This window comes from Panulirus ornatus, chromosome 30 (assembly GCF_036320965.1).
Source record: "Panulirus ornatus isolate Po-2019 chromosome 30, ASM3632096v1, whole genome shotgun sequence".
NCBI lineage: Eukaryota > Metazoa > Arthropoda > Malacostraca > Decapoda > Palinuridae > Panulirus > Panulirus ornatus.
The window spans coordinates 21,680,312-21,692,110 of NC_092253.1; the positions used below are offsets into that span (position 1 = coordinate 21,680,312).

The 11,799-nt window shown below is 39.8% G+C and overlaps 1 protein-coding gene across 1 annotated transcript in view; it reads left to right on the forward strand.

Annotated features, from left to right (window-relative positions):
• Positions 1–11,392, forward strand: part of Stip1 (Stress-induced phosphoprotein 1) — a 29,703-nt gene extending 18,311 nt beyond the window's left edge. Inside the window, exons 10-13 of the mRNA XM_071679916.1 lie at positions 1,114–1,372; positions 8,244–8,404; positions 8,554–8,660; positions 10,095–11,392. Coding sequence (XP_071536017.1) covers positions 1,114–1,372; positions 8,244–8,404; positions 8,554–8,660; positions 10,095–10,167 — 600 coding nt within the window. The 3' untranslated portion in view covers positions 10,168–11,392. The remainder of the gene's footprint in view (positions 1–1,113; positions 1,373–8,243; positions 8,405–8,553; positions 8,661–10,094) is intronic.
• Positions 11,393–11,799: the final 407 nt, after the last annotated feature.

Sequence of the window (11,799 nt, forward strand, 5' to 3'; positions counted from 1 at the left end):
AACTTTTGAGGTATCTAGAAGAGACATTAACTGAGTAGTAAAGGGTGTTAATCCACACAAGGCTCATGGTCCTGTTGAAATTTAATCATATGTGCTGAAGAGGGGTGGAAATACACCAGACAGCTTTCTTGAAATACAGCTCAGGAAGGCACTGGAGAAAGACCAAGTGCCCAGGGAGCAGAAAAGTTTAAATGTCATACCCATCAATGTGAAAGGAGACCAGGAAGAGGCACTGAACTACTGTCCAGTCTCCCAGATGCATGTGGTTTGTAGGGTTTTGTAGAAAGATGTTCAGAAGGTAAGTTGACAACTTTCTACCAAGGAAAAATTACCTAAGTGGGAGGCAACACAGTTTCAGGGAAAGGCTGTCGTGTAACAGAGCTCTTAGGTATCTGCGAGAGAGTGAGTTCTTTCTTGAAAAAAAGTAAGGTAGTGTGGATTGTTTGTATCTATAATGCAAAAAAAAAAAGCAGTTGATATTACCATGTAGGGGGCTCATGAAGAAGCGGGGTCACAGGGCAGGAATCATGGGTAGATTACTCTATTTAACTGAATGTTGTCAGTGGAAGGGAACAAAGGACATGTCCTTTTCCAAATTGATGGTCACTTGTGGGGTGTGCTGGATTCTGACCTGCTGTTACTCTCTTTGATGTTTATGAATGACATGTCTCCAGCCTGAATATGTTTGTAGATGATATAAATGTCACGAGGGAAGTGATATAAGTGAGGAAGATTACATCGACTTTCAAGGGGACTGTGACGGACTTCAAAGCTGGTTCGATGTATGGTTAATGAGGTTCAGCTTAAGTTAATGTAAAGAGGATGGATCACAGCAAAAGAAGGCCTCAACATAATTATCATCCAGCAGGAGATAAGCCTCAGGAATCTGTGTGTGAGAGGTTAATAGTTAACATTTATATCTAACCTATCACTAGAGTCCCACCATAGGAGAATAGTTAAGGAGACTAAGTGCTTGCAAACATTAGAATGTTCCATTGATCAGATGAAAAATTTGAATTTCTCTCTACTAGTAAAGGATATTGGCTATTGGAAAAATATTCTGTAACAACATATTTATCATGTTAGCTTAGTTTTTCTCTTTCTCTGTTTTAGTTGGAAAAACTGATTAAAGAACAACGACGACTAGCGTACATTGATCCTGCAAAGTCAGAAGAGGAGAAGGAGAAAGGCAACGAATTCTTCAGGAAGGGTGAATACCCGACAGCAATCAAGCACTACACTGAAGCAATTCTGCGCAATCCTGATGATGCCAAACTGTATAGTAACCGAGCTGCCTGTTACACAAAATTAGCCGAGTTCAGCTTAGGGCTGAAAGACTGTGATGAGTGCATCCGGCTAGAACCAAACTTTGGTAGGTATCATTTCTGTATTTTTTGGACTATTTAATCTGCCAAATCATTTTTTTCATATAGATCATTTTTTTCATATAGTTTTTTCTTTCTTTTTATACATCTTGATAGAGTTAGAAATATGTCAGGAGTGCTGTTTAATATTAAATTAACAAGGACTGGTTAAGGCTGGTAATGTCTGCACACAGTTGCAGACAAATCATATAGATATATTAGGGCACCCTTGAGAGATGAGTCAGACAAAGCCACCTAGTTCAAACACCTTCCAGGAAGCAGGTTGTATCCTCAACCCAAACTAGTTGCATTTAACCCTCATTGGCGCATCTGGAATTCACTTGGACCACAATAACTCTATATTTATTTATTTGTTATATTTGGTCACTGTTACCTGTATTACTGAGGTAGCACCAGGAAACTGACAAAGAAAGACACAATATTTATGTATTTATTTTGCTTTGTCGCTTCTCCCGCGTTAGCGAGGTAGCGCAAGGAAACAGACGAAAGAATGGCCCAACCCACCCAGATACACGTATATACATACACGTCCACACATGCAAATATACACACCTATACATCTCAACATATACATATATATACACACACAGAAGTATACATATTTATATACACATGTACATGATTCATGTTGTCTGCCTTTATTTATTCCCATGGCCACCCCGCCACACATGAAATAACAACCCCCTCCCCCCGCATGTGCCCGAGGTAGTGCTAGGAAAAGACACAAAGGCCACATTCATTCACACTCAGTCTCTAGTTGTCACGTAATAATGCACCGAAACCACAGCTCCCTTTCCACGTCCAGGCCCCACAGAACTTTCCATGGTTTGCCCCAGACGCTTCACATTCCCTGTTTCAGTCCATTGACAGCACGTCGACCCCAGTATACCACATCGTTCCAATTCACTCTATTCCTTGCACGCCTTTCACCCTCCTGCATGTTCAGGCCCCGATCACTCATAATCCTTTTCACTCCATCTTTCCACCTCTAATTTGGTCTCCCACTTCTCCTCGTTCCCTCCACCTCTGACACATATATCCTCTTTGTCAATCTTTCCTCACTCATTCTCTCCATGTGACCAAATCATTTCAAAACTCCCTCTTCTGCTCTCTCAACCACACTTTTTATTACCACACATCTCTCTTACCCTATTATTACTTACTCGATCAAACCACCTCACACCACATATTGTCCTCAAACATCTCATTTCCAGCACATCCACCCTCCTCCACACAACTCTATCTATAGCCTACACCTCGCAACCATATAACATTGTTGGAACCGCTATTCCTTCAAACATACCCATTTTTGCTTTCCAAGATAATGTTCTCGACATTCACACATTCTCAATGCTCTCAGAACTTTCGCCCCCTTCCCCACCCTATGATTCACTTCCGCTTCCATGGTTCCATCTACTGCCAAATGCATTCCCAGATATCTAAAATACTTCACTCCCTCCAGTTTTTCTCCATTCAAACTTACCTCCCAATTGACTTGACCCTCAACCCTACTGTACCTAATAACCTTGCTCTTATTCACATTTACTCTCAGCTTTCTTCTTTCACACTCTTTACCAAACTCAGTCACCAGCTTCTGCAGTTTCTCACACAAATCAGCCACCAGCGCTGTATCATCAGCGAACAACAACTGACCCACTTCCCAAGCTCTCTCATCTACAACAGACTGCACACGTGCCCCTCTTTCCAAAACTCTTGCATTCACCTCCCAAACAACCCCATCCATAAACAAATTAAACAACCATGGAGACATCACACACCCTTGCTGCAAGCCTACATTCACTGAGAACCAATCACTTTCCTCTCTTCCTACACGTACACATGCCGTACATCCACGATAAAATCTTTTAACTGCTTCTAACAACTTGCCTCCCAGACCATATATTTTTAATACCTTCCTTCCACAGAGCATCTCTATCAACTCTATCATATGCCTTCTCCAGATCCATAAATGCTACATATAAATTCATTTGCTTTTCTAAGTATTTCTCTCATACATTCTTCATAGCAAACACCTGATCCACACATCCTCTACCACTTCTGAAACCACTCTGCTCTTCCTCAATCTGATGCTCTGTACATGCCTTCACCCTCTCAATCAATACCCTCCCATAAAATTTCCCAGGAATACTCAACAAACTTATACCTCTGTAATTTGAGCACTCACTTTTATCCCCTTTGCCTTTGTACAATGGCACTATGCAAGCATTCTGCCAATCCTCAGGCACCTCACCATGAGTCATACATACATTGATTAACCTTACCAACCAGTCAACAGTACAGTCACCCCCTTTTTTAATAAATTCCACTCCAGTACCATCCAAATCCACTGCCTTGCAGGCTTTCATCGTCCGCAAAGCTTTTACTGCCTCTCCTCTGTTTACCAAATCATTCTCCCTAACCCTCACACTTTACACACCACTTCGACCAAAACACCCTATATCTTCCACTCTATCATCAAACACATTCAACAAACCTTCAAAATACTCACTCCATTGCCTTCTCACATCACCACTACTTGTTATCACCTCCCCATTAGACCCCTTTACAGAAGTTCCCATTTGTTCCCTTGTCTTACGCACTTTATTTACATCCTTCCAAAACATCTTTTTATTCTCCCTAAAATTTAATGATACTCTCTCACCCCAACTCTCATTTGCCCTCTTTTTCACCTCTTGCACCTTTCTCTTGACCTCCTGCCTCTTTCTTTTATACATCTCCCACTCATTTGCATTATTTCCCTTCAAAAATCGTCCAAATGCCTCTCTCTTCTCTTTCACTAATAATCTTGCTTCTTCATCCCAACACTCACTACCCTTTCTAATCTGCCCACCTCCCACGCTTCTCATGCCATAAGCATCTTTTGTGCAAGCCATCACTGCTTTCCTAAATACATCCCATTCCTCCCCCACTCCCCTTATGTCCTTACATCCACTCATATACACATTTATGTACATACATATACATATTTTTTTTTCATACTATTCACCATTTCCCACGTTAGCAAGGTAGCATTAAGAACAGAGGACTGAGCCTTCGAGGGAATATCCTCACGTGGCCCCATTCTCTGTTCCTTCTTTTGGAAAATTAGAAATGAGAGGGGAGGATTTACACACACACACACACACACACACACACACACACACCCCGCTCTCACATTATACATATATACATACATATTTTTTATACTGGGGTTAGTGCTGTCAGTGGACTGAGCGAGGGCATGTGCAGTGTCTGGGGTAAACCATGCAAAGGTCTGTGGGGCCTGGATGTGGATAGGGAGCTGTGGTTTCGGTGCATTACACATCACAGCTAGAGATTGAGTGAGAACAAATGTGGCCTTTTTTGCCTGTTTTTGTAGCACTACCTCTCTGAAGAGGGGGGGTAGCGAGGCTATTTCCTGTGTGGCGGGGTAGCAACAGGATGGATGAAGGCAAGCAAGTATGAATATGTACATGTGTGTATATGTATGTCTGTGTTTGTGTATGTATATGTGCGTGTATGGTGGTTTATATATATATATAAATGTGTGTGTGTGTTCCTATGAGTCCACAGGGAAAATTTTCCCCGTGGACTCATAGGAATATTTTGATCACACGCAAAATTGTGATCCTTTCCAATATATGTATATGAGTAGGTGGGCCATTTTTCGTCTGTTTCCTAACACTACCTCACTAATATAGGAAACAGTGATTAGGTATAATAAAAGATTTAGAAGTATTTTTTTCATACACATTCACCATTTTCCGCATTAGCAAGGTAGCATTAAGAACAGAGGACTGAGCCTAAGAGAGAAAAGCCCCATTCTCAGTTCCTTCTCTTGGAAAAGTCAATGTCAGGAAGATGGCCTCTAGCCTGGCCTTTCCTCATGAATCTTTTCAAGAAGGATATCAATGAAAGAGGTGTTGGGAATTCATATAACACCTTTAGTAGATGATTCCCTAACCTTGATATTGTGGATATCCATTGTATGGCCTTTGGAGTGTGGACAGATTTCAGATCGCTGATAAAAGTTGTTTTTACACTAGACTCCATCTATCTGTCTATGTCTCTGATGTCTATTCCGAGTGGAACTCCCTCAAGGGGATGGCTATGGCAGTGGAGTCTCCGTAACTAATGAACTCCCATGCTGCTCTCTAGCCTTTAGTGCCTCACCCTTAATAGGCTACTGGCAGAGGGCAACGGTAGCGCAGTGTTTGCAGAGGCTCGTACCAAATGATCCTACTGACTACTTTGATGAATGGTGATTGTTACTCATCTGGTTCTTGAAAATAAGGCCAAGCTCGACTTTGACAAGCATTTCTTAGTAGTCCAAGATGAGGACAGTATCTTTTGTATGTTTGGTCTTATGTGGCATCTGTAACTCCACTTTTTTTACGTATTTGATTACCAGTTTCTGAATGGTAGCACAGAAACTGATGTTCATGGTCACTCTTGGGAACTCCTGTGCATCAAGGCATGAGCAACATACACAAAAACATACTCCTCATTGAACAAGTCTCTGACAGTGTCCTCAGTCAGCCTCAGACACATTACGTAGCTGTTCAACCTTCCTCATATTGACCCACATAAGGATATCTGCCTTTAGCTTTTCCTGGAGCCTTTTTACTTCTACTGCTGCTGAATTCTTAACTCCCTTGTGGACCTTCTCAAGGTTGTAGAAATCCTCTGGAAGTATGTTTTCAGATTCTTTGATAGCTGCCTTGGAATTGGCTATATATTTTTCAACCCATTCTTTCTTCTTGTCTTAGTTTTTGAGTGTTTCAGCAAAGAAATCTGTGAATGGTGTTGATTCAATTTCCTTTAAGTTATAGTTGGAAAGGCAGTGACCAATGTATTTGATGAGTATCGACCTTAAAATCTTAAGCAAAATATTTGGGCCTATTGGGATTTCACATCTTAGATTTTATGTGAAGTATGAATATGGGCTTGGAGTGACTCACACTTGAGTGTCCTGTTGTCTACCTGCAGAATGCTCTCAATCATGTGGCCAGGGATTATCTTCCTCAGAACTTTTCAGTACTTGGTATAACCTGGTTGGTTGATGTACAAGGCAGCTGTCGCTTGTATGTTTTCAGTATGACTACACAAACTCAGGTCTGGCTTAAGTTGGACATTCAAACAAAAGCATACCCAAGTGACCCCAAAGGCTGCCATGTGTATGTTGGAGTCTTATTGCATGAAACTCTTTCTGTCTATCTATATCTCTGATGCCTGTTCCAAACTCTCTCTCTCTCTCAAGTGGGTGGCCTCTCAAGTGGGTGGCCACAGCAGTAAAGTCTCCATTACCAGTGAACTCCATTGCCATTTTTTAGCCTTTAGTGCCTCACCCTTAACAGGCTTCTGGCAGAGGGCAACTCCAGCACAGTGTTTGCAGAGGCTTCTACTTAATGTTGGTACATACTACTTTCTGTTGACTGCTCTTACCATTTTGCCAAAAGGCAGGACTAGTGCATAGTGCTCATCGAAGAAAAATTTAGCTACAAAGAGTAAGCTGTGTGAGATAAGTTTTGAAGTTTTATGTAGGACAAGGAGAGATTGTGTGTTTGTGGGCAGGATGCCAGTAGTCCACCTGTGGATGAAGCAGAGAGAAAGGACAGCTACCTGGGTCAGAGGAGTGCAACTTGACAACCACAGAAATACTGGCTCACTACGCAGCTGTCGCTAATCCTCCCAGTACCCAGGCAGGGAGTACTGGTAATATACCTTCCTGGTCATTGGCTACCTACCTTAAAGCTTTTTCTTTAAGCTCTTATTCTTCTTATTGGTATGCTTTCATCACTCTTGAGGCTCACCAGTTAAGGAGAGAAATGTAGCTTTTGAAGAAAGAAAATTCTTTTTTCTCTTAAAGATGGAGCCATTAGTGTATTGTTTTCTGTCTTTTTTCCTCCTTTACTCTTCTTGCACTTCTCTCCTTTCAAAGAAAACTTTACCTTGTGCCAGCCATTGTGGGACTGACACCAACTAATTACAGACTCTGAGGGGCCTGGAAATCCCCAGCCTTCATCATAGGCAGGCTAGTGTTGTCTTGACCCATTTGTGCATTGAGTACATTGGAAGGACAGATAAAAAGAGACATGACAGTCCATATTTGTGGTATATGTGTGGTTGCTGATCAGCTGAGGGGACCTGGTGAATAAGTAGCTGGGTAACACGAAAGGTTGAATGGTTGTTGAGGAATGGAGAATACCTGTGGATTCCCACCAAAACGGTGGAAGGAAGTAAGAGGATCTAACATACCCCTGCTCCCCATCCTGCAAATCATGTGGTCTTTTGTTCGTTGGGCTATGCCTCGTAAAGAAAAGTCATTTTATTCTTAAGAGCCCATATTTCTCTGAGGACCTTTATCCCCACCTGTTTTCTCTTGCCAATTATTTATCCCCCATTACAATAAGCTTCTCCCTTGAACTTTGCAAGGTATTCATTCTCTTCAAAATTCGTAATTAGGTTCATTGCCCAATTATGTCGGTTTAATACTGCTGATATGCTTGTCATAGAAAATCTCAAAAAAGAAAAGGCTCACTTGTATAAACATTTGCACCTTCCATTTATCCAGATTGGAGACATTTCAGATTTGTATCACGTGTCCAGCACTTCTCAGTTACTTTAAGAAAATCGTTATTTCTGCACATTTTCATTTATTTCTTTAATGTTTCAACCTGTCATACCACTCCCAAAGTGTTAGTATTGCAGAATTGCGAGTGAAACACAATCAGGTGAAGTTATTTGCACTTGATATATGTGACTCATTTACACAAAAGTAATTTCATTTTTTCCTAAAAGTATGAGTATAATACAGATTTAAGAATGTGCCGCTTTATAACAGTGTGAATTTTTCAGTTAAAGGTTATGTTCGCAAGGGCAAAATTCATCAGGGTTTGAAGCAGTATACTAAGGCTCAAGATGCTTACCAGAAAGCCCTTGATATTGATGCAAATTGCCAAGATGCTCTCGATGGTTTCCGTGAATGTATGATGGCTGTTAATAGTGACCCGGAGGAAGTAAGTAGTCAGAATTCAAACAACTTAAGCCGTTTATCATTGCATTGTAAGCTATTGTGTGGCCTGAAGAAAATTTAAACTTAATTGTTGGTATGATTTTTAAATAGCTGTACATAGTATGTATATAAAACACTTGTGCTATTCTCCAGGTCCGGAAAAGAGCTATGGCAGACCCAGAAGTGCAGCAAATCCTAAAGGACCCAGCTATGCGTATGATCTTGGAGCAGATGCATGCTGATCCTCGAGCTCTCCTAGAGTAAGTATTTACTTTCTTTTATACATGTTCATCATATCCTGCATTAGTGAGGTAGTACCCTGACCTGATAAAGAAAAGACCTCTTTTGTTCACATACTTGGTAAGGTAAGAAGCGGGTGAGGGTAGTAGGGTATGCCTCTGTTGACAGTATATTTGATGTGCCAGCTGTGTAGCAATATTTCTCACACTCTTCCAGATGTTTGTTGAGTATTCCATAAGCATAGTAGATGCTGCACATTACAAGAGGATTGACCTAATTTATTCTCTTTTTAGAGGTGTTGCCATTCTTCCAAAATATCACTTATGAGTGCTTCATTTAATTTGGTTATTTATTGGTAATGCTGCCCTCTTTATATAGGTGGTTGATAGACACACCCCATTAACCCCCTTCTCCTTCTTTTTTCACACTTTACCTTCTGGAATAGACCAGCCACATTCACACACATTTGGTCTCTAGTTGTCTTTTAAATATTGTGTGTACAACCTGTTGTATGGCAGCATTGTTGAATCAGATGATTCATGATGTGACATAGATAAACCTAATCCTCTCTCACACTCTACCTTGTAAACACAAGTCCACCCCATCCTGCTTAAGCAGTACCTAAATCCCTCATCACCATGCTTCAGTACAGTTCTGTTTTCTGTAAGTTTTCTTTAGATATCATCTAAATTACATCTTGCATTGTGGCACTGTTTATGGATGGTAATCTATGTTGTTTCAGTTCAGTATGATCCATCTGTAAGAGTTACACTGTAATGAGAAAAATTTGGTCAGGAATGTAACCACCCCCTGTGACATGGGTTTCAATGGTTTAACATATGACAGATTGTTTACAACATGTTGTCAAAGTTGAAGCCTTGCGCTGTATTTTATGTTAGCATTATTGTCAAATTTTTTACTTCGGAGGATGAAATGCATAGCTTAGGCTGAATTAAGAGAATAGACAGAGTACTTAATGTTGTTAGAAAGCCCATCAAGAGCATATGGCCAAGAAGAATGAATGGGAGATGATAGGATGCCGAGGATCCCAAGTATTATGGATGAAGAAATAGATCACAAAAGGGGTGGACAAATGCATGTTGTTGTTGAAATTTTGAAAACAGCATTTTCTTATGCAGTGGAGGGTGGAAGTATTTAGTGTGTGAAATTGATAACAATTGCTACAGTTGTATGAAAGAGTGCTCTCTTTTGCAAAAACTGTAATTTGAAGGTTTGTCTGAGTGATATAGATAGGAGGGCATGTGCACTTAATCCAATCCATGTAACTTTATATGGAGCTTATAAAACTGATACACAGTTCAGTAAACAAGTTTGTGAATGATTTCCATATTATGTAAACTGTGTAGTGGATTATATGTGCATTATTTTTTTTATCTTATGAGATTTTAAGTACTTTATAGTTTCTGACATTTTTTGCTCCGTTATATTTTCAGCCACTTGAATAATCGAGATATTGCTATCAAGATTCAGAAGCTCTTGCAATCTGGGCTTATTTCCATTAGGTAGAAAATATTGGCCACAAGTTCAGGTACAATGCCACCTGAAAAGGTAAGGAGTGGAAGGAGCAGCACCACTGGCAGTTGTCTACAGGTAGAAGAGTGCCAACTGGAAGCAGCACCACATTGGCACCCATCTACGTGTAGGAGAGTACCAAGTGGTATCAATGTTCCAGCTACAGTTAGAAGAGTATCACATGGGAGCACTGCCACACTGGCATCCATCTACTATTGCTTTATCTAGATGTCTAGAACAAGAATTTCTAATTCTGTACCTCCTGCATTTTTGTTATGGCAATAAGTCCTTTTCTCAGATGCTGTGTCTTATTCTTCTGCTTCTTTGAATTTAATTTTGTTATTAATTATGGATTTTGTGTAGCAGTATGTGCTACTTTTATTTTTTAGGAACTGACATGGATTTTGCGTAAGTTGATGCTGAAGAGAAGACATATGGATATGTTCTTTATGAAAAATGATTTTGGGTGTGCATAAACTGTACCACAAATAATGAGATGCTGTTTATAACAATAAAATATTTCTTCTGTTTAGTGTGTGCCAGTACCTTGTGATTGTTACTGACCTTGATGCACACATGAAAGCATCACATGTTTAAGTCTACATAAACATCTTAAATCCAGTTTTAAGTTAGCTACTTTAATGAAAGAGGTAATAGAAATTACCTTATGATTGTTACCAGTATTGATGCACACTTGAAAGCATCATGTGTTTCAGTCTGCATAAGCATCTCGATATGCAGCTATGATTTAGCCTTTTTAAAGAAAGAGGTAATAAAAACTCAAAGCTCACAACTCTTAAGTAATAAACCCATGGAGTACAATTTTTGGTGCTCTGAATGTCCTTTGAAGCAAGGACTGCAATTTATATACATAAAGATAACTCCAAGAATGCCATGACTTAGTACATACTAGAAAATCATTTCCTTCTTCATGCTTTTAAGAATTACAAAGGCTCTTTTGTAATGTACATAAAAAGCCGTTCACCGTTTGGACCAGAATTTTGGTTAAGGAAAATGAGACCAGCATTTGTAATGAAACTTTGTAACATTGATAAGTAAAGTGATTCTTTTACCGTAGGTTATATGTTGGCAGTGTTGCCTAAATCAGTCAGGTCGTTAGTATTCATTACACATAAAGACCACATGAAGGTTAATTGTTTCATGATTTTGATTTTCATCAAATTCAGTTTTATATATACCTTTAAAGACTATAAAAGTTTACTGTAGTTTCTGTCAACCCATCCATTCCACGTTAATGATATTGAAGCATAATTTTGTGTATTCTTGGACACATGCTCCTCTTTGTTGGGAAATTTATTATCCATAAATCTTAGTTGTGTAGGTTTGGATTAATTGGCCATTAGCTTATGAATCACTTTCCTGAGTGTAGAAGTTGATGTTATATGAAGCAATTCATGAAGCTTCTGAATGTAGAGTTTTGGACTGGTATGCATTTGGTCAAAACTGTATGGAGAACTTCTGTCTTAACTCTTCAAAACAGTTGGCTTATTGCAGCTTTGATGAGATGTGCTCCAGGACTAAAGTACACAGGTGTAAATATTCTTTTGCCACAAATGCAGTCATACCTGACAGTCTGCCATACCTGACAGTCTGCCATATATTCTC